Here is a 27,917-nt window from a genome sequence, read left to right on the forward strand (position 1 = left end):
GGCATCGTGTGTGTGTGGTGCAAATTAGAGGGATATAACATTTTTCTTTTTATTTTTTATTAATACTGCATAGAGAACTTTTTACACAAATAAATAAGATGCCCTGTGTGTGCTCTAGCCCTCGTTCTAACACCCACACACGCGGGTCACGCACGTAAATAGAAAAGTGCGAAATACACAAACGATCCAATAGTGTCCCGGGCTGAGCCCTTACACACTTGTGGAAGTTCGGCTGGTGAGAAGCTTCGCATCCAGAAGGGAATGTACATAAAAAAGTAAAATGCCCAGCTAAGGAGAATAACAAAGAATGAAAATCCCCCAACCCCACGGATATTAATAGATTTCGTGTCTGTGTATGTGTGTGATTTTTTCCGTGGAATTTGGAGTTTTTGGGGGTGGTTTTAAAAGCGACGCAATGAGCGTGTAAAGTGCTGGGGAAACCTTGGCGAAAGCTTAAAAAGAAAAGTTTCGTTGCAAAGCTCCTTTTTTTTGCAACAAAGATGATCAACCCCATTTCAATGCAATCATTTTTATCGTAGCGTCTCTATATTGATAAGGGAGTTTTTTGTCTGAGATTTTTTTCTAAACCTGACACAAGTAGCTAGAACGTCAGGCGGAAAATCCAGACGTACGGAGAAAATTTTATCAATGTTCAAGAAAGTTTAAAGAAAAATCGAATCAACAAAAAGTCTAACTCACAATCATCTACAAATATTGGTAGGAAAAAAATAAAGTTGTATAGAGGACGTCTAGTTGATAATGTATAGTGGATGTTTTTAGTGTTTTAAGTGTAAAAAAAAAGAGTGAAATTATTGAGGGAGAAGAGGAAAAAAAAAGTGGTGCTCACTTTATTACTTTTTATCAAAACATTTATCGGGTGATTTGGAGTGGAAGGTGGAAGCTCAAAAAGAGACACCCAGAGGTGAAAAGCAAGTTCAAACATATTGAAGGGTGGAAGAAAAATTACTGGTCGGGCGGGGGAGGTGGACTATCAACCTCATCGATGGTATATCAAGTAAAAAAAAAGGTCTCTCGCTCTCTTGTCTAGGATCTGACTATACTTGCGAGTGGATATAGGTTTGTGTGGTGCGCAACCAGTGTGTTACAATCATTTCTTCTTTTTCCACCCAACCACCCATCGCGCCATACCTCCCCTTTTTGGGAATCCACATAGCGCGACTGTGGCGGAGAAATTAGGAGGGAGGGGAGGTGGTTGACAAAAGAGAGAACATAAAGAGCGCATATCCTTGGGATCCTTCATGTTGGCAGCATTCAATGCATCCTGAGAGCCCGAGAGAGTGGTCGCGAGGGTGAGAGTTTAGTGAGTGGAAGGACACAGCCGTGTCAGGACATATGCCAAATTGTTGGCTAACACCCGTCATCAAGTGAATAATCATCCCTGGCCGTGGGGTTTGGCCCACCTGGCCACCCACAGCCCGGACACTTTTCTAACACATCCCCATAAGCCCCATACCCACCGCGGGAGGTATAGCGGGCAACACATCAAATGGTCGATAAATATATATTCCAAAGCACTCGGTGTATGGAAAGTTTGTGCTCCTGGATGTGCGACAGAGACAATTAATCAAATGATGTGCTTTTAACGTGAGCTTTTTCCCGCACACCCAATCGCAACACCAACCAGAAGAGCCCACCGAGGAGACACCCGAGGTGAGAGAATTGACAGCACTTTTCCTCGCAATTTCCCACCCACACCCAAACCCATGAGTTCCCTTGACACCATTCCTCCACCCCGTTCGAAGCAACAATTTCACCCCATATCCACGCCTCCAAACCTCCTTCTCATTTTCCTAGACAATTTCCCTCTATACATGAAGGACGGTATGGGAGGATACTGTGTAGTATAGCAGAAAAAAAGCTTTACAACAATTTTCCTCTTTTCTCTTTCTCCCCCACACAGAATTCCCAGGATAAATTTCTCATAGAGCCACCAGCTTAAAAACCACCCCCAAAAAAGATGCTGCCGACGAATGTGATGTCCTTCATGAAGAAGGTAAGTTCGCCCCATCCGTGGTACTCAGGAATAGCAGGTAGTTGCTTGATTGCCAGCCAGGGAGACTTTAACCCCTCTGATTAGGGGATTTTGCACTGTCTGTTAACCTTCAGTCCCTCTGTCTTCTAAATTATTCAAATTCTATTAATTATTCAATTTATTGTTCCTTCGCACGACACTTAAAGACTTTTTTATGAATCTTTTTGGCGGTGGAAATTTTCAAAAAATTCACACAGAAATCCCCCCTCCTCCCCCTCGGGAGAAAACGAAAAGATTGCGTCTTTAAGGTGCCATTGATGGAGGAAGCTTTATAGTCAATGGGAAAGTCTTAAATTTTCATTCAAACTCTTTTTCGGGGTGGGGTGGTGGGGGCATGGAAGTTTTCTACATCATTTATGAAGAAAATCATTCACTCCAAGTCACGTTATTCACATTTTTCACCAACATTTGGTACAAATGTTGGTAGAAGCAAACGATTTTTTCCTTTTTTTTTTATAAATTCTTTAATTTTATTCCTTCCTCGAGTTTTCTCTTTTCCTAATTTAGGAGAAAACTGCAAAAATATAAAGTTTAACGATTTTTTAATTAAAAAATATAAAGTCGCTAATTTTGAGTAAAAAATATAAAAGTTTAAAGAAATAAATCCTTTGAAAAGTGATTTTCTCTAGAAATTGTTTCTTGGATATTTTAAAATTTTAAAGTAAGTATTTATAAAAATGAAAAAAAAAGCTTTTTCAAAGCTTTTGCTTTAGAAGCTATTTATTTGAAACTAATTTAACTCTTTAAAAAATCACAATAGTTTCATTCGAATTCAAAAGGTAAAATTTAATTAAAAAATCTTTTTTTTTTAAATCTTAATCTTTTTCTTTTCTAATTCTCTTCTCGTAAATTACAAATTCCCCCTGTGTACGTCATACACACACATAGTGATTTTGTATCTCAAAATTGAATCACCAAAGTTACTAAATCTATGGAGCTTCCATAAATATTACCCTCAGGTGCAATTTTAATATATATCATTGAAATGGAAATGAGATAGAAGACTAAAGTACTCGATAAACTTTTCCTTATGGCTCCTCTATGGGAAAATGATCCAAAACACTAACTTTGTGATTGGATTTGAATTCTCGGGAGGTCAGAGCTGTATAAATGCTAAAGTAACTTTTTGAATAATGTCATATTAAATTGCAAAGTTTTTTTTTTTGGAATGTTTTACAATGATTTAACTGACCTTTTAATACTAAGAAATGGTTTTTGTTTTCCATTCTGTGTCGGTGCAAAAAAAAGAGAAGAATAAACAAGGTCTTACTAAGCGTTTTGCAGCTTTACCTCGCCTTGTTAAAATCGGATTAAGAGCTTGTTTTGGAGGTAAATGGAAGTTGTCATTTTAAATACCTTCTTATGCATATATGGGGGAGGCGCCCCCGGAGGAGTGTTTGTGAAAAGCGAGCTCAGCTGTGTGATTAGGTTCTGGGGGGATTTTCAGTGTAATGTGAGAAATCTTGCGATTCACTGCCATGGAATAACCTCGAAGAGAAGGTGAATTTTTCATTATGCTCGTGCAATTATTTAGAAGCCCCAGGTTGTATTTTCCGTATTTCCCATTTTATCATTTTCAAAATAATAAAAAAAAAAACAAAAAGGGTTTACTAAAAATTTTTCCTCTGTTTTGGGAGGTTTGATTTTCTCCCCATCAAAAAAAAAGGGAATGCTCTAAAGACGGTCAAGTACTTTGTTGTCTTTTTATGGACGAATTTTCCGCACACAGAGAATTGGAGTAAAATGTCCATGATTGGGGATTCGAGAGCTCTCTACCCTCAAATTGAAAAGTTTGTCCCTCCTAAATCACACACTGAAAACAAAAGATTTTTAAATTACCCTCTCGACAACTATAATAAAATTACACCAACATTTCATGAGGCGACATTTCACCCCCATTTCGTTCAATACGAAGTTCAATACCATTCAATATTCTTTGTGGCTTGGCTACGTGACTACGAACCATGCTTCACAGCTATTGGATGTGACTGAAAATTCGCTCTGTATGGAGTATAATATTATGATAGACTTGGCTGAACCCTAATAATTGATTCAACATTTTCCTAAAATTTTTGAATAAAAAAAAATAGTTTTTCCGGCAGTTTTTTTTTTATCTAGGCATTGTCTTCTTGAAATTCATAAAAGGAGTTTATTCATTTATGTCAAGGAAACCCCTTTCATTCAAAACAATCGGAATATGCTTAGAAGAGAATCAAACAAGCATAATAAATCTCCTAAAAGAAACTTTCAATTTTCTTCTGGATCAGTTAGAAAAAAATCAGCAAAATCTACCTAAAATACGAATAATGACGTCATTATTGTAGTTTTTTTTTAAACAAAGACTGAATATATTTGAATGTGAGATTAGTAAATACCTGGTTGATTCATATTCTAATATATTTCCAATGAAAATGTGCTTTAGAATCTCTTCCACTTCCCACGATGAATGGTGTTCTAGTTTCATTCGCATATCCAATTTTACAGATGATTCACACAAGAATCAAATATAACGCAGAGATATCGCGGCTTCCCCTTATTGCCTTTTGTTCTCGAAAGACGAAATAATTTCTTGCTGGCAAATAATTCTTGGAGAGCTTCTATGCCACCGAAGCTGTGAGACGAAATTTCATGTTGGTTGCACAGAAACAAACACACTGTGCGAATGTCTTCCGCCACCCACCCAATATTCCACCCGGTGCCCTCGAGGCATCAACGATGAACACCTCTAAAATGGTTTGCAGATCGATGGGATGAATATATGTGGGGACGGATGGGATGGTAAAGAAGGGACGAGAAAGGGGGGCTTACGAGGAAGGAGTCTGGGAAAATTGTGTGAGCACCTCGCATAGGAAATGAAGCAAATCACGAATTAATGGGTGAATGAAATTGAAATGAAATGGAGAAATGCTGTCGATGGGGTGGCAGCTTCAGCTCTAAAGAGATGGGAACCCATCGAGATGTTGCGCAGCAAGAGGGGGTCACAAACCATCTTGTGCATTTCAACAATATTACTTATTTTTCTCTTTTGGAGTGAAACGAAAGAAGCTTCGAGGAGTATTCGTGTCTATTCCATTTTCAATTGCCAGAAGGAATTGTTTGGTGGCTTTTCACTCCATCTTTCTCACCACCCACCCCATATAATGGAAAATTCTCCTCTTTTTTTTTTCTTCGCTCCTTTTTGACTTTTCTCCCAATCGTGCGACATTTCAGTTGCTCCGCTAGCTTTCATTTCCTTCTTTTCATTGCGCGAAAATTCTTTCACACAATTCGTGAAACGTTTTGAAACATTTGAGCTCTCTTTGACGCTTTAACCAGCGGAAGTTTCCAACTCACAAAATGATGGTGTTTTGATTGAAAATTTTATATTGAAATTTCTTCTTCAACAACAAAAAAAACTATTTCCACGAAAGGAAAATCAATTAAATGTTCATCTAAATTTAGAAGAAGTAGGTTTTACTGCAGGGATATATTGTATTTCACCTGCTTGTCAGAAAATCATATATGTTGTACACTGTTTGGAACTTCTCTGCAAATTCAAGATGAATAGTATGTTGTTTTAATATAATTTCAAACTAAACATGAAGGTAGTACACCAAAAATTTATACATGAGGAAAGTTTCTAATTAAATTAATTCACTCATAACTTTGTACGAAAACGGAAAGTGTTTTAGGTGACATATCAACTCACAATACTGGAAAAAAATGCAAGATTGTAGCTCAATGTATTAATTTCTTTAATTTAAAAAATTTTCCTTGCCTTCTGATAAAAAACTTGCTTGAAAGCTTCCAGGAAAAAGCTGCGGAAAATCTTTGTGAATTATTTTAATTAATTCTTTTATAAAATTTTCTTTAGTTGGAATTTTCTTTGAAGCTAAGTTTTCTCAAAGAAATGGTCTGATTTAATAATTTATTTAAAAATAAACTTCAAAAAAGCTAGTAATGATTTTCCTGGAAATTAATAAAAGAAAGTTTATTATAATTTTTTATAAAATATAAATTCAAGCTCATGCTTCATTCAAGGACTCTTTCCCTCTTCTTAAAGCTCTTCACTCTTGACGATTACTTGAAAATCTCTGGCGTAGATCAGCGATGCCGAATCTTTCAAATGATTCTCATTGAAATTTTTTAAAGCAAAAATAAGAAAAAAACTTTTTTTAAAATTTTTTACAGATGGTGGCTGCAGACGAGGCACAGACGCAGTCAGCACAGGAGTCAACAGGGACGTTTGGTAAGTTCAAGCAAACCCTTTCGACGTCGCTGCTGACGGCGCAGGATAAGGTGCATAAAATGTCACCGAGACCATCGCTCGTACCCGAACCCGATCCCCAACCTGCTCCTGCGCCTGCTGAGCCCCAACATGCGCAGGGTGCGGAAAAGGGTGACCCGTCGAAACCACCCCAGCGGTCGGGCGCCTGTAGAGTGTGCCTAAAGTCCTTCAAACCAGACGAATTCAGTAAGACGTGCTGTGAGTGCCAGCAGCGTGTCTGCGAAGATTGTGCCAGCTACAGTAAGACGGAGGAGGACAAGGACGTGGTGAGTGTCATTTCTCTCCTGTTTATCCATCCACAGAAGGGGTGGGTGCCCCTTCTGTGAGTATGGGGTATATAAAAGATGATAATCCCTCTACTCATCCTCATCCCGCGTCCGGCACGTGAGGCACGGAAAGAAAAGGCTCTCAAAAAAGGGTGGACACATTTCCATCCTCACCCCCTCCCCCCTCCCCCCCGTATACACAAGTGGGTGGCATGCGAATGGCACACAAGTGTGGTGAAAAGGGAGCGACCGGAGGCATATAAAAGGAACTTTCCTTTGCCCCCATTGTATACATAAAATTGTGAATATATATCACGCAGCATGTGTACTGCAAACTTGTGGGATTTTGGCAACGACCGGGAAAACCCATCAAGTTGAATTGCCAGAAAAAAGAGAAGCATGAAGAACAATTCAAGTCGAATTAACTCACGATTGCTGCAACTTTCCTAATTACTCACTCAATTGAGAATCAAAAGCTCCAACATAATTTTGTGTGACTACCTAAATCACGGCCTTGAGGATTTTAATAAGATTCTGTTCTTTACACAGTACTTTTTTGCGTGTGTGGGAGATATTTTGACTTTCTGAGGAGAGACAAAAAGCTACTTACCAAAAAAAAAAGCTTCACTTACATACTCTCCCCGCATATACTTATGTATATGAAAGAAGGTAATAAAAGGACATTTTAGTATCAATTTCACTCTCACACTGTCACAGTGGTTACAGTTGAATCAATCATGTGCATAAGCGGTGATAAAATTCATGAATGATTAAGTGAGTATTACGAGGCATTAAATGTGAATAATTTAAATGCGACAATAATCATTCTCACAGAATCCCTATTCTTGCGTCAATTGCTTACAAAGAGCATTTAATGTTGCATTTTTTATGATTATTTCTTGGATTTATTGTATGAAAACCATGTTACGGGGCATTGCCACAAGAAAGCATTAATCTCAACCATTTTACACACTTATCTCAGGCTGAAATTGTACTTTTTGATATTTTCTCGGTAAATCATTTTAAATTATATTTTTTAGAGATAAATTTGTGTTTTAAAAAACGATTTAGTGGTGCTTTTGTGCTGTTTAAAAAAGTTTTAGAAATTTATTTTATTCACTTAACAATTTTGAAGCCATAAAAAAGCTCTAGCGTGTGGGAAAATTACGAGAAAAAATCGATATTTTTCAAGGTGTGTTTATCTGTATGAAATTATTGGGATCTTTGGAAATATTCGCGATTAATTGATAAAATATTCGGATGATTTGCCAAAGATTTCGAAATATTCGTTTTTAGTCTCTAAATGGCTCAGATTGAGAAGCTGAAGCCTAAAAAATATTTAATCAAGTTTCAAAAGGACTAAATTCTTAGCTGAGTAGTAAATTTAACCCGAAACGTGGTAAATTCAAGCCTAATAAAAAACTAAATTCAAGCATAAAAATATTTCTGTTTCAATCCTAAAAAAGTCAGAGATTGAAGAAAAAAAAATCTTAAAAAATATTAAATTTATGCCCAGAAAGAAAGGTAAAAAAGTATAGTAAATTCAAGTTGGAAAGTAGTAAATTCAACCATAAACGTGGTAATTTCAAGCCTAAAAAAGCAGAGTCTAAAAAAACTTAAATTTTCTTTTATTCTAAGTCTAAAAAAGGAGTAAAATTGTATCCTAAATGTAAAAAATTCAAGCTGAAAAGTAGTAAATTCAACCTTCCACAAGTTAAGTGTCAAGGTAGTACCACCTTGAGGGATACGAAGGGCCTTAGCGGCTCAGTGATCTTTAGCACTGCTTGGGGGGACAACTACAATCTACAAATTGAACCTGAAACGTGCTAAATTCAAACATAAAAGTATTATTTGTGTTGCAACCCTAAAAAATCAGAATCTTCAATCTCAAAACGCTTAAAAATTTTAATCAAAACCTAAAAAGCAGTAAATTTAAGCCCAAAGAGGCTATTTTTCGATTTTTATTCGGTTTCATATTAGTCGGCTGTTATCAGGGGATGTTGTTATCAAAACCCTCGTAAATATTTAGAATGATTCCCCATAATATTCAAAATATTCGTTAGATAAACACCCCTTGATATTCTTGACATGATAAAAAAATCTTTTTTGATTCACTTTATTTACAAAATTCATTGATTAATTCGGAAAAACTAATATCTGTCGATTGAATCAGTATGAATTATGTAGTAATTGAACATGCATTGTATTCACCTAAAAGCTCTAAAAGCTCTGAAAGTCATATCATTAGGTCAATCAGTATATAGAGGAGAGGGATAATTGACTTTCTAAGCGTGACTTTGATTTACATATTAAAAGTTTTTCCAAAAGCTTCCAAAGTCGTTGTAATGATTTTTTGTTCATTTACCTATTTTTTATTTTTATTTTTTTCTCACTATAAAATGCTGCTCATGTGCCCTACATTTTGAAAATTAAATAATTTACAATTAACTCTGTATAATGATGTTGGTGTATGGGAGCTGTAGGAGAGCTCGTCAGGGGATATACGTGAGCGTTCACCACTATTGTTGTATTATGTGGTATAACATGAAAACCGAAAGAGAACATTAAAATTTCATACAATTTAATTACTTGATATCTCGGAAGCGATACGTTAAAAAAATCCAAAATTCACTTTGGTATCTATCTCTCAGCACGATGTAATGTAGTTTAATTTATGCTCTCTCTCACAACAGCTAATATGGTGGATATGGTTGAGTTTTCAAGCTGTTGAGCAGAAAGTGCATCAAAAATTTATTCATACATTTACGTATTAATTTTTAATGTGAAGGCATTCCATGTGCACGGTGCGTTTTATGGTGGACAACATAGGGAAATTTCTGAATTAATTACAATCATACACACACATAAACTTTTTGCTTTCCATGTTTCGTTGAGTCCTTCAAAATTAGCATAATTGAGTGGAGAGAAAAGGAGCTCTCTATGACTCCGCGATGAGTTTTGGGGAGGAATTTCCCTATCGTGTTTATTTTTCCTTAACAAAATGAGAGCTTTCTCGTCAACAAGAGAGCTTTTCTGGTCTTTCTCGTGAATACTTATTTATATATAGAGCAAAATGGGTATAGGCGAAAAGTTTTGAAATCCTCCGCAGCAATGATCTGCGGGAAATACCTCTTGCACACTCCTTTCAGTAAATAAACATACTTACAATTATCCAGGGTGGTTGGGACAAGGGCATGGGGGATGAGCACAAACATCAACGTCAGTTTGTGCTTCCGTGAAAATTCATTCAATTCATGCTCAGTGACCGTAAAGCTTCATCTGCTGTCTCAACCTCTTCTTTTCATTTTACTATTTTCAATTTCTAAAGACCCAAGGTTTGAATTTTTGTCGAGATTGTTGAAAAAAAAAAGAGAAGTATAATATGAGAAATGGGCTGAATGTAACATAACGTTGCATGAAATATGAGTAAGTGGCCTTGTGTTCCCCATTGGTACACCGGAGGAGAGGGCTGATAAGTTGTCTGAAAACCTTGCCGAGGAATTATAATTAAAAGTTTTTGATTCTTATTTTTTTTTCAATTTATTTTTGAATTTAAAAAGTTTCAGTGAAGAAATTCCATTAAATATCACAGCATATAATTATGTTTAAAATAATTTTAAAAGTTTTTTAAAAAATATTCAAATGAAATGTAGAAATAATTTTTCATCATCAACAAACAACATTTCCATAACAAACTTTTTAAATAAAATTAAAAAAAAAAGTTTTATGAAATTCATCTTTTTACGTTGAATTCCATTCAGTTCATTTGAAATGGATGTTTTAAGATTTTTTTTAGCTTTTTCTTTATATCATTTTTATGTTAATACAACAGAATAGTTATGTAATTAGGCTTATGATTTTTTATAAATATTTTTAACATGAAAGAATTTTTTTTTGTAATTAAAGCTCTTTTCTTATATGCGTATTCCAAATAATCACATATTAGATTTTTAAAAAGCTTTAAAAGCTCACTAAAGCACTTGAACATAATAGAAAAGGAAATCTTATACAAAAAAAAATTGAGAATTTGCCAGCCCCTTTTGCAATATTTTTCATTTCTTGCAATATTAGCAAAAATTTTGGAAAAACCATTAAATCCGTGTGGGGACTTTTTGTGTTTTCCATGCAGAATGTGACTTTGTAAAGTGTTGGATGTGGATATAAAAACATGAGGATGTTTCAGGGTAAAGATTTTTCCGGTATACATTTTATATAAGCGTGAGTTTTGTGATATAAAACTTTCAAATCGATATCACTTTACATTCCACACAAAATTCGTATAATTTGCCCAGGAAATAAACTTTTCTCCATCTCACAGGGATGGGGGTGAAGAGAAAGATTTTCCATGAGCCCGAGGATTGGAATTTATTGGATTTCTCGGACGTTACAACATACTTTTTGTTGAGCGGGGGGATGAGGGTGAATTCCTGGAATTTCTAAATATTTTCTCCTCCGTTTTTTGGCTTTTCCCAAAAGCTCTCCTCCCACTCCCACTGAGAGTTATCCACTTTTCGACTCAATTTACTTACACCCCAATGACGAAGGGTCCTTTTTTGTTGCTATGTTTGTATTTACTTACTTTAGCGCACATGGAGATGCAGTGTCTGTCGCCGAAAGATGTCCTCGAGGGTTTGCATCCCGCAGGATTCGACGGATTCAATGCTGGAAGTGCCAATATTGGAAGTGCTTGTGCGTCGGCATAGTGATGCAAAATTGGGCTCAACGACAACCCTGGGACCTGAAAATGGGTTGGGTTTGGCGCCACCACGTAGTCCGGAACTCAGGAGGCACTCAGACGTGTCACCGGCCTCACTCAAAGAGCTCGAAAAGGTAATGAAAATACCATGTAAACTCATAAAATTCCCGCATTTCTCTGGGAAACCAAGAAAGAGCAACAGGGGCTGCTAACTATACATATGTGTGTATAGCTAGTATAAAATGGGATTTAGTGGTATCCAACATCAACGTGTAGGTATTATTCCTCCACATATTCTTCACGAGGAAATTCCAGCATTTAGAATGACATTAGGAACCGCAAATTGGTAAACCAAATGTACTAAAACTCCCCAAAACTAAACTCATTCTCTATAATATCATTTTCCTTTGCTGGGAAATGAAAAATCCCTGTGAGTGAGATAATCCCGCATCTGTTTCTGACAGCTTTCCATGAGCGTACATGCTTCGTTTTCTTTCTTATATGTATGTCAGTGGAGGAAGCTCATACCTCTAAAGAGATTAACATCAGTTTTGGACACTATTCCTTCAAGCCGCTGCCTCCCTTCCCAAAACTTAAGGGAGGTTAATTGGATTTTTCAACAAAAGGGCTCTATAGCTCAAAGTAATCGCTACGTGAAATAGATATATTGTAGGATATTTTAAAAGACGGATTGTAGATATATTGTCAATTAATTTAATTTGTAGTAACCTTTTTTGGTAGATGCCCTATATCCACCAAGGTATGAGCGGCGAGCAATTGAATTTGTATTTCTTTATTAAATAATTCTCAACATACCAAAGTCAATTTTGTGATGGAAACATCATCAAAATCATTGATATTTATTCGGTTCTGTTTGATTTATTAATATTTTCTCCTCCTCTGCTGTTTATGAATTATTAATTCAAAGCTATGCACTCTTGGAGGAAATGTGAAAAGCTCAAAAAAGTCTTAATTTTCCAAAAAAAAATAAACGCTTGATGAAGAATTTGTTCTTTGAATTAAAATTTATTTTATAGTTAAGCTAAGAATTTATATTTCAAAAATCCTTGCGAAAAAAATGGCAGCTGAAGGGTTCAAAGACACCAAACAGGGACAACGAGTGGAGACGTGGACGGAGTGTTGCACCAAGTCGCTCATCGAGTCCTCCCAGAAGGGATTCCCAGTTCGACATTCCTCCTTCGAAGCTCAACTCTCGACGTGCTTCCCGTGTTCCCGTGCGTCAGCACAGCTACGATGATGACGTTAAGAATTCTTCAATGGGAAATGTTAGCACTATCGATCCTGGCCTCGGGATACCATCTCCAATGCCCAGAAGGTTGCTTTTGTCAAGCACAAAATGCAATTTTTCACCATTTAACTTTAATTTAAACCCCTTTTCTCCTGCAATTGCAGGGCTTCAGCCTATGATGTCTTTGCTCCGGGAATTTTAGCACAGGCAGCTCAAGTTGCTACGAAAAATGTCCCTCCTGATAGAATTTCATCGCGTAGATCGTCATTCCGGGTACCACCACCCGATGAACTAACACAGAGTGATTCGATTCAGAGTCCGGACAAGGGAGGTGCAACCCTCGGGATTGATGATTCAGAAAGAAGGACACGTCGTCGAGGATCCCAATTGTAATGAATCTTCCTCAGCGGGAAATCCTTTGAAAGTCGTTTAACCGTTGGCTTTGTTTAAAACTTTCAGGCCTGATATCTCGGCTCTACAGAATAGAAGTGCAAACCCCATGGTGATCCCACCACCTTCGTACCAAACCCCAACACTGGAAGACCTAGAGGCGCCCAGGCGGCAGACATCGCTCGATGGAGAGGCCATAAAAATCGTTATTCATGATGTGGATTCGGGGCAAGGTTGTGCCTCCAAGAGGAGAGTTGTCTTGCGCAGGGATCCTTCTGATAAGGCGCATCGAAGTATGATTGAGTTTGATAAAAAATCTTAAATATTTTCTGATAAATTGGGGTGTTTTTTCTTCTCTCTAGCTCGTGGTTTTGGCATGAGAGTAGTGGGTGGTAAGACAGGAGCTGATGGTCGTCTCTTTGCCTACATTGTATGGACAGTTCCTGGGGGTCCAGCTGAGAAAGCAGGCTTACTACAAGGCGATAAGGTAAAACAAAATTAGTGAAGAAGTATTCATTAAAAAATTCTTATTTTTTTTAATTCCTAATTTTTAAAAAAAAATCTTAATTTTTTATTTTCTTGTTTTTACTTTTTATTATTTCGAAATGTAAATTCACGGGCGGCATTTTCAATATCTTTTTTTAAAGGAAAATATTCTGAATTTCTCTTTTTACAATTTTCGGTTAATTCTTAATTTTTTTAGAAACTTTTCTTAATAGAATATGAAGTGAAAATTCAATATAAATAGTATTTTGCAAATGTATAAGAACCGCAGGCAAAAAAAAAACAAGATTTTTAAAAAAATCAATAAAATATGTTTTGAAAGGATGATCCTTTAGCTTTAAATTGGTGAAGAAAGCATCTAAAAATATTAACTAGAAATATCTCTAAAAATCATTTTCGTTTTGGGTCAGGGTATGACCTAAAAAAAACGTTAAAGGGTTAAAGCTTCAAGGAGCTTTAAGATATGTGATTTTGAGCTTTGTGGTAGTAATGTGTAATTCTTTTCCCATGCAGATTCTTGAATGGAATGGATATTCCCTGATTGATAGAAGCTTCGAGGAGGTTTGTGCCGTGATGGATCGCACGGAGGACGTTGTGGATCTCTTGGTGGAGCACGCCACCGACTATCGAATATGTGATTTACTGGAGGATGGTGCAAGGGATGTTGGTGTAAGTCAGACGGCAACTTCCAAGGCGTCGACTGAGGTGTCTCTGGGCTTGATACCAGGTGAGTGGGTTCTATGTGAAAATCAAGCATTCATCCCATCCTGGGCATTTCTCATTTATTTTCTTCTACTTCTTTTTCCGAACCTTTCTCTGTGTTATTTCTCTTACCCACCCGCTAAAACCATATTTTATTGACCTTTTCTCATCTCAATGTTTAATCTCTGTGACAAATCCTCTGACATTTTCCCATGGATATATACTTATAAAAAATAATATCTCGTTTTTAGTCGCAAGATATTTATACATAATATAGGTGTAGTTTGGTAATATGATAACCCTCTACCTCTGTTTTTTTCTTTCTCGTTTTTTGTCTTTCTCTCTCTGACAGATAATGAGTCGACGGACAAATCACCGTCATCCCCGACAAGACGAAAACTTCCAAAAACACCGGTATAAGAACAAAGTATTTAAAAAAAAAATATTCTTTACAGTGCCACAAACAAAAAAATATATATATTCTGAAAAAAAAAATGATCGACACACATCACCAAAAACCACATCATTTTATCAATGAAAAATATTCTATCTTGTGTAGAGACATTCTCAGCCAGATTTATATACATCAAGAAACTATATACATATTTCCTATATATATATTTATTGGATATATATAAAATGATGATATTATACGTGTTACATACATATGTACAACATTGAGTAGCTTATCAGAAGTAATTGTACGTTGTTCTTTTTTGCCTATATTTTTTGTCACATAGTCAAATAAACGTTCATAACAATGGGCGTCAGTGTGAATAATAAACTCTTATATAGAAATTTTAATTTAAAACAAAGTTTAAAAAAAAGTTAATACTTCCCATTTTTTTCTTCTTTCTTTTAAAAGAAAATCTTTTTTTTTTTTTGGTAACTATCATAGAGCTAGTTAAAAGAAAAAGGAAAATAATAATAATTGCAATGACATTTTTTGATGATGAACTGTGTAAATTTCCACTGAAAGAAGATTAAGTGAAAAAGACATGATAAGCATGAGAATATAAGCGCGCTAAAGGAAGAAAGATGGACAAGCGTGAAAGAATTTTCTTCAACGATTTTTCTTCTTTTTATGTTTCATTTTTATCCACTTGCAAAAATTCCTTTCTTTTTCTCCAACACACACACCAAGAGAAAGCCAATGAAAGACCGCGTGAAAAATGGCTCAACGCGTTGGGATAAGCGCGAAAGAGGATTGATAGATGGTTATTTATCTTACAATTAGATGGACAAAAGTTAGTGAGATTGTGTTGCATTCTTTAAGGAAAATAAGAGAGGAAAATTCTCTATTTTCCTTTCGTATTAGATAAAAGTTCTATAGAATAGGTTATTTTTTTATGTAAAATAGAGGAATTTAGAAGTTAGATTATTAGCTGGGAATGCTTAGGTTCCGGGTTGGTGTGAAATGAATTTGAAAATTCAATAATTAAACCATGGTTTCTAAAAGTTCTAGTTAGAATCTTCAATCTGTGCATTTGTCTAGCCAAAAGTTTTTTTTTTGAAATGCTTTTCACGTTGAAAGCTTGAGAAGTCTGAATATTTTTGACATGGCTTGAGATATATAATTTTTGATTTTCTTATGCACACAAATTAAGAAATATATATCATCGCATTCCAGTTGTGGGCGAGAAATAGATCATTTCGTCACACCCGCACTGTGCGAGGTGCTCTGAATTTCAATGTAGTCCCTTCCATGTGCGATCTTCGCTGTGGAATTTTCTCTCTCGCAAATTGGCAAAAAAAAAGAAAATTGCAAGGACCCACGTAAAAATCACTGAATCATTAAATTTGCTCCTCATGACACTCAATTTATTTCTCTTTCGTGCCAACATTATTCAAATTGACACACATTTATACCTTCCATTGACACCGCAAATGGTATATACCCACCCACCCTAAAATGCAATAAATTTTTAATAGGTTCTTTCTTTCACTGTGAATTTTCGCTACATTTTCCCACTCATCCCAAAAGGGGAAAAAATCTATTTTTAAATCCTCTACCCTCAACTTTTTTTTATCACCTTCAGCTGTGAACTTTCTTCTTCCAGCACAAAATGCACCTTTTTTTTCTCTCAGTGCGTGTTCTTCGCACATATTATATATTTTCAGGAGAAATTTTTAGAAGAAAATTCTACATTAATCTATTTCGAAAAAAAAATTGATGGGTATATAGAAAAAAACATTAAGAGATAATCTTCAAGATAATCAAAGAGAAAATAAACTTTTTTGTGAGCATATTGGAGAAAAGATAACATTCTATACAATATTTTTCTATCGTGTTTTTATTGATTCCAAGTATTTTTCTAATTCCATCGTCTTTTTGGATTTTTTATTCCATTTGGGAGTAAAAGAATAAGAGAAAAAAAAAAACAAGAAGCAAAATAAAGCTAAGAAGGAGAGATGCTATTTAGGATTTTTTCGATGAGAGGGAAAAAAAGTATATAGGGAGAAAGGTTTTAAAAAACAAGAATGAGGCTGTGCTTTAAAAACTTTTGGGGGATGATAGAGAGGATGTTGAAAGAAATGGAAAGATGGAATAAAATGCGCCATTTAAAAGGGGTGTGAAAGTCCAAACAATAAAAACCACAAACAGCTTGAGAGAGAGAGAACTTGGAGAGAAGGCAAAAAGCTAAAAGATGAAGAATTTAGCAAAAAAAAAATGAAACATCTTTTTCGGTAGGAGACAATAAAAAATAAATAAAAAATTAAAAATGATCCCCTGAAAAACATCACTTTCTCCCTATTTCTTTCCTACCTCCATGAAGAGGATATTTTTTGATGAGGTAACACCTTTTTAAATCCAAACCCTTTTGTAGCATCCACACAGAGTTAATTTTGAAACTTTTAGATGCATCTTATGGAAAATAGTGTGAAGGAATTATAACATTCAAAAATCCTCTACGTGCGAGCTTTCAATGTCTTCCGTCAAAGTTAAATATATATCAATATGTCTCAAGAGTTTTGGAGAAGTTTCACAGAGAAATGAGACTATTTAAGAATCAAACTGACAATCATTGTAGTAAATCTGAATCTTCCTTCCTCAATTTATTCATTCTGAATCCTTTTTCACAAAAAAGCAGCACCGTATTTTCAGATTAATGAATTTATTAACGAATAAATTGTTAGGGATTTTTTCTTCTATAAATTAACAATTAGAGATTTTCTTAAGCATTAATTTTAAGAGGTTTTCTTTATGCTTTTCTGGGTATATTTCTGAGTATTCTGACATGGGAGAGATCTTGTGAATCTCTAGCTGTAATGAAAAACAATATTTTGATTGCAAGGATTAATAATTTATAATACCTACACCATTCTAGTTCTATCCATCAGGAATCTAAAGCTTATTTGACACCTCCCCCCGTATATCTTCATCTAAATTAAACTGAACAAGGTGAACAAGTCTATTTTGTATGTTTTTGGGAAATTATTTAGCTTAATGCTCTTAGTGTATACACAACATGTTCGATTGAGCTTTTATCTGTCTTCCCAAATGCACAGCTTTGTCCACACAATTTCACATGATTTACACGATGAATCTGATAAATCATTCTATCCAATGTGACAATCATAATGATGGATATACGCCCAAAATGTTTTTCAAACAATCGATTGGATGGTCATAATTAAAACATTCGCCAGTTTTCATCGGTTTTCGGGTAACCATCCTCACGTAATTGAGTTGGTTTATGGTTTGGGAAATCGCTGAAAGCTCTTCCCAATGTGTATGCTTTTCAAATTTATAGCGTGCAGTGTGTGTTTGTCTCACTAATTGCTTTCTAATGAGACTACAAACCATTGGAAATATTGTGGAAATTGCATTTTGAATTTATTCTATATTTTCCGAGGAAAATTTTCCAAATAAATTAAATTATCATTAAATCCACATGGGAGGTCATACACCATCATTGATTAATCCTTTTCTATCAAAAGAAAAAAAAAACTCCTTATCCACACACTATTTTCCATTCGTGCCATTTAAGGTCATTTTTTGGAGAGATTTTAAGTGAAACAAGAAAAAATAACAGAGGCTCTAGATAATTGTTGTAAGATGTAGAGAAATAAAATTAAAATCTAAATAGAAAAGTCTTTCGTTTACAGAAAACTTACTATATATAGATATAAAAAAATAAAAATCTGACAAAGTGTTATTAAAGAAAAAAAAATATGGAGATGAGAAATTTTATAATTTGTGGCAATTCCAGGACAAGAGGCAGGTTCTTCGAGAAATGCTACACCACATCGTTACTTTATAGTAAATGTTATTAGGCGTTAAGATCAAGACAAAACCATATTAAAAAAAAGATATATAGTGAAGCAAATTTGCCTATGTTTCTGTATTAAGGTTGACAAGGATATTACTAAAATGAAATAACATAAACTTATTTACTCGATGCAAAGAAGGACATAAATGGATAGGAAGTTGGAAAGGCAGGACAAAATACAAGAGAAATAAAATTGAATTTAGCAAAAGAAAATGTAAAACATTCTCATTTATTTTTTTTTATAGTTGAATAACAAATTTTTTCAATGCATGCTCTAAGCTTTGTCTGCATTATATTTTCTTTATTTACATTTTTATTTTATTGATAAAAATAATTTTTACTTAATCTAAGAAATTATCTCTGCAAATTAGATATGAATTAGTTTTTCATTTTATTACCTTGCATTATGAAAACTTGCCGCAAGACAATTTGCATTCCGTCAAGAAATAATCGAGAAAACTCTTTAGAGATGAAATAAAATGCATTTTTAGATGATTTTCTTTCTCACCTTCTTTTTTTATATTGATTTGTTGGACTTGATGAAATTTTCTTTTAGATTTTTTTCAATTCTGCTCCCCTTTCTATATTCCTTGCACACACCAATATTTTTTTTATCAATAAAAAATTTCAATATCAGCTTAGTTTTCTTTTAACATTACAAAAAAAATAACACGATTTATAATTTGAAAAAAAAAAATACTTGCAAACAGTCGGTGGGAACATTAAAAAAATTCTATTTGTATGTAGATATAAAAAGAAAATTTTGTGACTTCAAACAAAAAAAAAGTATCTTTCCATCATTCACTCTCTTTCCTGATTCATGTCTTTGGTGTAATATTTTGTCCGGAAAGACACACAGCTATAAAAAAAAATGTAGAACAAAACACGCCACATGAGGCGCACTATATAGATATTTAATATATATAAAACTCTCTGGAGGAATTCTTTTTTATTCTTTCACTGTGTCTGTTTCTTTGTGAAGTCTATAAAACATGAGAAAGACACTTAAAAACCCTGAAAATTTTACTTTTCTCCTTGTTTTTTTTGTCTATCTCACTGAGAGGCTGCTTTAAGGATCAAGTGAAAATTTTTAAAACAGAGTGAAAATGTATGTAAATCACTTGATTGCAGAAACAATGAAGTTTCTCTCATAAAAAAAATAAAGAATGATTATTTTGAAAAGGATAAAACACAAAAAATACTCGCCCTTGCTATGAACAAAGTTTATTAGGCTATTTTTGTCAATCTAATGGTTCAATCGGTAATGCTAAGTAGAGGAGAACTTTTGTGCTAAATATTCTCTTCAGCGAGAGAGTCAAAATGTTAGAGATATTTCCTAATCTTGTTTTAAATATTATTTTTTTTTTAATTACACATTATATACATACATAAACACAGTTTCAATCATTCTTATTACCTTTAAAAATAAAGGAAAAAGAAAGATTTATTCTCTCGCTAAACATGGCTAAAGAAAAAAACTAAATTTTTCTAAACTTTTTAATTAAGACATAAATCTTCAAAAAAAAGAAGAGAAAGTAATAGAATTTAAAGGAATTTTCAAAATAACGCCCCTACTTAGCATTTCAATTGAACCTTTAGTCTTGTCCTATGATTTTTGTTTTTTGGACTATCACTCTCTTTACTTTCTACCAATTCACTATTTAAACATTGTTACTTCCTTTTGAAAATATGGTAAAATTGTGTGTTATCACTGTTTAAAAGAAAAATTATCTCTTTCTTCCTCCTCTACTGTTGAATATAAAACACTTTTCTTCAAAACATTCCTTCATTTCTACTCATTTATTTCTCTCTCAAAACAATACTCCTCCATTTGCTCATTGAAGTAAGAATTTTTGACACATTTTCTAATAAGATAACAAATATTTCCCACAGAGTGGATTTCTTTTAAATAGAAATAAATTAAAAGCCCTTAGTCAACATTTTTTTCATCCCTGTTTTTGAATATTTTTTTCTCTCTCTCATACAATGGAAATTTTGTAATGTTCAACCACATCTTAGAAATTTAATAAAAAAAAAATTATATCAAACAGTATAAATTTTAAAACATTAAAAAGCAAAAAAAATACATAATTCCGTAGTTCCTGTATGAATTCATAAATATTGCATGATTTCTAGCACAAGTGTCTAGCATTGATGTGTTTTATGCATGATTTATACACACTTTGATGATTTTTTTCTTTGTCAAAAAGCTTGTGTGCGAAGGAAAAGTCTATTTTTGCCAAAAAGCTTTTCCTGGAAATTCGAGATTTCAGCAATGGAAAGCTCCATTGAGGCTGTTGTTAAAAGTTTTCTTCATTGAAAATTCTCATGGAAATGTTTTTTCAGCACAAGTACGCGTGATATTTCATTGTTGGGGATTCCGGGTAAAATGGGCAAAAAGCTAAACCATAGAAGCTCGTGGTCCGCACCATGCCTTCCAATTATCTCATAATTATCTGGATGTGGATTTAATTAGCGTGAAATAATTGCTTTAATTAATTAATATCAAGTGATATTGGACTCGAACTCTTTAATCTTCTTCTTGTCTCTTCAAATAGGGGTAGAAATTGGTCCTAAATATATTTAAAGCGTGGGGGATAAATAAAGATAATTTATTGATTAAGTATAAGTAAATGTCTACATTAATATAGTAGGAAAATCAAAGCTTTTCTTTAGAAAGCTATTTTAACATTGGCTCAGTTCCATTGCACTGATGGTTTTTTTTATGATTGATTCTTTTTTTTTTCTTTACACCCTAATTAAACTTAATATAATTCTCCTACCGTATTTTCAAAGGAGCTTACCTCATTCTTATTGTGAAAGCTCTACATTCGAGGAAATTATGAAAATCATCGATAAAAAGCATCAATACAAAAGCTTTGTGCATTTAAAAATGCAAGATAGTAACATTATTTTTTTGCATTTTTAAGCAAAACTCTACTGGATTTTCCCAGCTGATCCCAAAGGAAAACTTCTCTGATGACTTCTTTTCTTTGATTCTCTGTAAGATAACGTGAGTTCTGATTAGCTCCTCGACCAAGTCGCTTTTTCTATGGAAAGCGAATAAACTCCTTTTCGGGATATTGTAAATTATAACAACGAAATACCTTTTAAAATCATTTTAAAATTAATTTTTCAATTTCCTAAGAATATTTTTCTATTAAAAGCTGAGTTGGAAAAACGTTTAAAAATTTTAATTTCATGAAATGGAAATCTGATTCAATTTAATATGCAAAAAATAGGAAAATTTCTCAATTTTTTCCGCTATTTCCACATTTTACAGCAAAATATGCTCATATTTTCCAGAGGGGATCTGGATGGATTATTTTTATACATAGAGAAGGGGTTGGAAAATGGAAACTGCAAGATGGTTAAATTATGCAAATTCCTCTGAAGTCTCGAATCCTTTTATGCCATTCTTTCTGCATGATTTGAATTTCCTTTTGCAGTGTTTATTCGCATGAAGCTCCCCATATGTGTGTGATTTGCATTGCTCAATTTCACTGTAATTTGCTTGGGTGATTTCGCGGGCTGAGGATTTTGTGTGCATTTTGGATGGGAGATCAGGGCACAAAGGCGTGACCTCTTTGTTTGGCACATTCGCAAAAGGAAAGTGTATTATTTGTCTGTTTCGCGGGTTTCCAAATCAAAGATTGGCGGTGCAAGAAAACCCGCACATTTCTCGCGCATCGTGAGGGGGTTTCGATGTGATTTCTGGGGGTCGTGTGGCGCTGTGGCGAAGGCATTGTGTGTGTGGAGTTATTGGCGGATGTCGGAAGCCCGGATGTGCTGCTTTGTTTCACCCACATCCAACATTTTGTGTGTCCCTCCGCAGGAGCAAATAATGCGAGAGAGTCAGGTGTCAGGGCGTGTTCAATTGCAAGTGTGGTACCATGGAGAGAGGAAGGAGTTGGTTGTCTCCCTGATGGCGGCTGACGATCTAGCGCCGCGGGATGAATTCAGTGGCTTTGGTTGTCTTCCTGAGGCCTACGCCAAAGTTCGAATCCTTCCCAGAACGTAAGATACAAAATCCTTTCATTTTATTTTGGCATATTTGTGCGGTTAAAACTCCCCCGCAATGTGCGTGAGTCAGCTGAATGAACTTTGTTAGGGGTTTATACTATATATAGAGTGAAAGAAAAAAGCTCTTCTTACCCCCCGGAATCTTTCATCTTATAGAGCACAGAAGGAATTTTCCCGTCACCGCACTTTGTTCTAAAAATAAACCATTGAAATTCCTTTGGAAGAGAATCATCTCTTAATTTGCAATTCCATCTCTCGTAGTGATGTACCAACGCCCGCGTTCAGTAGATGATTCATGGCTTTTTTCTAGAGCTGCAAGCTTCTCAATTTGCGAAGAACTTTCTGTGCACACGCAGTACGTAGATGATAAAGCACACCCGGGGGATTTTTTTCTGCAACAGAAACTTCATTTTTTTTGCTATTTAAAATGAAGTTCAAAGTACTGGAAAGAGAGTTTGTTTAGACTAATGATGCGAAAAGTTATCTCTGACTTTCTAAAGATGGTTACATAGAGTGGTATTGATTAAATAAAAATATGTTTTTGGGGTTTGTTTTATTGTTTATTTAAGAAATTGGAAAACTATTCATGAATTTGTTAAACAATTAAATATTTAAAATTCAAATAAGATATTTATTTTGCAAGATAGGGAACTTTTTAGCTCTCATCAGTACTTCTTTATATCCATATTCAATGGGCAAAATTTATAAACTTTTTTTTTAAGGAAAAGGAATAGTGTAAAAAAAAATATAAGATCAGTAATATTTTGAATTTTTAAAACGTTTTAAATTCACAAGAAGTTTGCCCCTTGAATTTCCTGAATTCAAAATTAGATTTATTTGGTGATTTATTTTATAGGAGCGATGGTTACATAGCTCAAACAGAGGTTTCAGCACCAACACACAATCCAATATGGAATGCAACCCTCACATTTTCCTCAATAACTGAAAAGGAGCTCACGGGCCGTGTCCTGGAGATTGCTCTGTGGGACTTTATTCCCTACAGCGAAAGCGTCTTTCTGGGTGAATGCAGTGTGGACATTGAGAAGGCTTTCCTCGAGGATCGAGCAATTTGGTATAGGTTGCAAGATCCAAAGCAGATTCGAGCCTCCATGTATGGTAGTACTACGAGCATCAATAGGAGCGCCTTTGCAAGTCCACGTGGCTCAATATGCGGTGATCTGCAGCGTTTACACCATCGTAGTGTGCACAGTAGTCGGGATAGCATCAAAAGATCCGTTTCTGAGGACGTGGACTACATGGGTGGGTCATTCCTGCACCCCAATCATGCATGGATGCCTGGCTCGAGGCGTGGTTCATCGCAATCTGAAACATTGGAGGTGGAGGTGTACCAGCTGGTGAAGGATTTCTCAAAGAGTCTTCCTGGTTCGCGGAGATCATCATTTCAGGATCGCGATGGGAATCCGCTGCCTGACTCGGAGCATCACGCCTCACATGGGCACCTTAGGAGCAGCCGACGCTCCTCATCGGTGCACCACTACGACCCAGATGAACTCTTTGCCGATGGTCGCAGTGTGAGGTACACGGTGGACAAGTACGGTGCGTCGAAGAACATTAAACAGAGTCGGATGTACTTCGACAGATCGAAATAGTTTGGAACAAATAACAGCGAAACTCAATCAATTTATCGACTCCAAAACGACTCTTATAAGAATGGAAACCCCATAAAAGTAGATGTATGAGAAGTCACCTATATAGACCTCTATACATACCACATTAGTTTGTTAGGTAACATTACTCAATAAACACCATAATAGGGATAATAATTCAATGTGACTCACTTTAAAACTTGATGGAAAAGCGACAATCTAACGTAGCATGATTCCTAAACTTTAAGGACTTACACGCATTATAAATCCATTTTGACACTCATTCCCATATTTACGTATTTGCCTCCTTTTTATCGCCTCAATGTCCTTTTTAGTTAAAAGAAGAAAAAAAAAACATAGTAGAAACTTTCTTTTTCTGTGCTCATTTTACGGAAAAGGGAGGCTCATGAGGCGTTATTTTGGTAAATTCAAATTAGAATGATGATGGATAAAAAAACTTACGAATTTTCGATAGACTCTTGGACATATCAAGCTATAATAGGAGGCATTTGTGAGTGCTTTTGTGCTGATTAGAAAATTAAAATATTCAAATTTTATGCTAAAAAGGCATAATAAGGGATGAACCAAAGGAAAATAAAAACTTAAAATAATTGCAAATTTAAACTTAAGCATCTCAAATTTTCATATAATAACTGAACCATCCCTTATTCGACGTAAATCTGAATACATAAATATTCTTTAGAGTTCTAAACTCAACATAATTTTCTCAACATGTCCTATTAGCCAGCTAAATCCCCCTTGGTTAGCAAAGACATAAACCGCAGAAATATTTACACCGTGTCCCACATAAAGTGTCGCAAAAGCATGAATATCAGAACAAGAGAAAGATTTTTTTTTATAATTCGTTTTTATTCTAAAATTTGAAGAAAAAAAATGCTAAGATGCTAAAATCATCGAATTTGCAGTAAAATATAAAACTTTGGGCCTTATTCAGCAACCAAGAAACCCTTGAAATTCGCTTGAAATCTTGAAATTTCAGTACAAAATTCCAAGATTTCAAGGGTTTCTTGGTCGCTGAATCAGGCCCTTTATAAACTTTAATCATTTTAAATGGTATCTGTCTCTAATGAAATAAAAAAAAGAAACTCTAAATTATTATTTTAAAATATAATTTTATTTAAAAGACGATGCTCAATAGCAAAACCACTCACAAATGCCTCTCTTGACGTATAAAACAAATTTAAAAGAAATGAATGACTAATCATCCCCTGTTAAACCCACCCACATGTGCTTCTTATCACAAATACAATGTACAACAAGAGAAAATCTTTATCAATTTTCACACTCTAAGCAACGGAAAGTTAAGTCAATGTGCAAATAACAAAAAAATTGAAGAGAAAAGACGAAATATTTCCAAATAAATAAATGTGATTATAAAGGACGTTATCACTTTCAAAATAAAAATGTATAGAAATGAGAATGATATCAAAGGGAAAGGAATTGAATTTGCATTTGGGAAGACTTTTTCGTACCTACATATAATTTTCATCACACTACAGGAACAATAAAATATATTCACTAACGTGCTAAAAGGCGATTTCACGCAATTTTACCAGAATAAAATAAATGAAAAGTACTATATATAAATATAAAGAAAATACAAATAAAAAAAACATAATGAAAAAGCAAAATTCCATATTTAAAGCAACGAGATTAGATTTTGTTGGGTGTGAAGAAAAAGGGCTCATGGGACATGCAAAGGAATTTTTGTGCGCTTTGATGAGGAATTTTCATCACATTGTGGGTATATGAAAAAAAAAGTTAATCAGGTAAAGAGCTGGAAAAATCAGTGTTTTTTTGCGGGGAATAAATTAAATGAAAATAGTCAGGAGCACGAAATATTTCCGCATGTTGAAATGTTGGAGAATTTATTTTTTGTTCAAATTGTCAGGAGAGATATTCCAGCGGTGGGAATTAAATAATAATATGTTGAAAAAAAATGAAAATTAGGAAATTTAAAAACAAATCACAAAACTATCGCCTATTGACTGTTCTACCACTTTGTACTATACCTACAAAGACAAAATTAAAGAAGAAAAATCAAGAACTTCGCAAGAGAAGCTAATTTTTGGTGAACACAGTTGTTGTTTGTGTCGCTCTAGAATCTATGAGAATTTATATAGAGAAATTAATCTACCCTAGAGCTCTGATCTTAGATAAATGCTCTAAGTAATCTCTAATATTAAGATTAAACTTTCAGCAATTTTTCCAAGTTGTTCGAGAAAATGAATTAAAATTTCTTTTTAAATATTCATTTCTAACATTAAAATAAATAAAATTCTTTTTTTTTACTAATTTAATAATTTTCTAAACTAAACATTACTTGAAATCCTTAAAATAAAGTTAACAATGAGGTGCTATTTCTCATAAAAAACTTATATTTTATAATTATTAAACCTTTCAATAGTTTATTGTGAAAGTTTTTAATTTTAAATCAATTTCAAAGAATAAAAACTTAATGCGAGAGGATTTTTGAGAGTTTGAGGTTTCCATTTGTAACTAATCTTGTAACCTCTAAAACAAAGCCTCAATCTAATGGATTTTCAACATATATCACAAATCCAAAAAATAACAAACAACGGCACTAACTTGAATAAAAAATCACTACAATCATCTTGTCTAGATATTTACTAATATATAAGAATTTCTATATAAGTATAGATATTTAAAAAGTAAACTGTAGTTTTAGTTGGTTTTACTTAAGGCAAGGAAAGATATAAACAAGGATATAAACGGTAATTAATGCAAAATGTTGGTGGAAAACATGTAGTGTAAATAAGATTTTAAAGGACTTTTTTTTATCTTATTTTCTGCTTAAGAAATCTTCAGCCTCGACTTGAAATTTAACCGAAAGACTTTTAAGGAAAAAATTAATTTTTCTTGTTTTTTTATGTTTATTTCTTTTCAGAAAAGATTTCATATCTGTAGTCTCTAATAAAACTTAAAGAGAAGTCCCAAATTTCTCGTAGAAATTGGTAAAAATCTTTTACTTTTAAAGGGATACTAGAGCCATGAACACCTATTAGCCATTATAAGGTAACATTTCTGACTTTGAATACGAGTTTTTTTTTTTCAATCAAATGTAGATTTTCTAAGCTTCATTGTTTTAAACAATAATAATTTGAAATCATAGACTTTTTCTCGAACAACTTGCCTACAAAAATCACCTTAAAAATAAATTTCTTTAAACTAGGAAATAGCTCCAGCAAGAAAACAGCTAATATGTAGCTTACCAAAACCCTAATCAGAATTACATGTGAAACTTGAGCCATGAGATGGTATATCAAGTGGCATAAAAGTTATGTTTGTAGTAGATAAAAATAAAACAGTCTGAAAAAGTATAATAAAACCAAAATACATCTCCGCAAGTTTAATTTGCAAATTCTTCTCTGAATTAAAAGAAAAAGAATTACAAAATAAAAGAAAATACAAAGAAGTTTCCTGCTGCTTGTCAATTTCTAGAAACACAAACAAAAATTGTGCCAATACATTTATATAGAATTTAAGTGGAAAAACTAATAATATAGAGAACATAAGAAATATTTTTGTTAGGCTGTATCTAAAGAAAAAAAAAAAGAATTGCTGTGTATAAGAGAAGAAAGAAAACTATATCGTGTTGAATAGAGAGAGATAAAAGATATTTATTGCAGAAAGAGGGTATTTTTGAACATGCAGAAACACTTAAAAAATTTCAAACTCCAGCATTGGTTTTGCATAAAGAATGTTGCTGCCTTGCGCGGAGGGCTTTATAGGAGATTTGTTCGGAGGAAATGTTTGGATGCAATTTTTTTGGGTGAATTTATTTTATTGATGAAGAAAAAAGAGAATGAAAAAGTGTTTAATAAACATTACAATTTGAGATCAA

The 27,917-nt window shown here is 34.0% G+C and overlaps 1 protein-coding gene across 1 annotated transcript; it reads left to right on the forward strand.

Moving 5' to 3' along the window:
- On the forward strand, positions 1 to 27,917 carry LOC129794034 (regulating synaptic membrane exocytosis protein 1). Its single transcript, XM_055834610.1, has 12 exons — positions 1 to 1,671; positions 1,922 to 2,014; positions 6,224 to 6,586; positions 11,171 to 11,416; positions 12,368 to 12,618; positions 12,696 to 12,920; positions 12,991 to 13,214; positions 13,284 to 13,408; positions 13,939 to 14,152; positions 14,480 to 14,541; positions 22,237 to 22,418; positions 23,281 to 27,917. The coding sequence occupies exons 2-12, from the start codon at positions 1,979 to 1,981 to the stop codon at positions 24,032 to 24,034; spliced, it is 2,682 nt and encodes an 893-aa protein (XP_055690585.1). The 5' UTR covers positions 1 to 1,671; positions 1,922 to 1,978; the 3' UTR covers positions 24,035 to 27,917.

This window comes from Lutzomyia longipalpis, chromosome 3 (assembly GCF_024334085.1).
Source record: "Lutzomyia longipalpis isolate SR_M1_2022 chromosome 3, ASM2433408v1".
Taxonomy (NCBI): Eukaryota; Metazoa; Arthropoda; class Insecta; order Diptera; family Psychodidae; genus Lutzomyia; species Lutzomyia longipalpis.

Bases quoted from the DNA above. Each gene is read 5' to 3' on its own strand.
- LOC129794034 (XM_055834610.1), top strand. From the start codon at position 1,979: ATGCTGCCGACGAATGTGATGTCCTTCATGAAGAAG. The intron at 14,153-14,479 runs GTGAGTGGGTTC...TCTCTCTGACAG, and splicing joins GTCTCTGGGCTTGATACCAG to ATAATGAGTCGACGGACAAA. The intron at 22,419-23,280 runs GTAAGATACAAA...TTTATTTTATAG, and splicing joins GTTCGAATCCTTCCCAGAAC to GAGCGATGGTTACATAGCTC.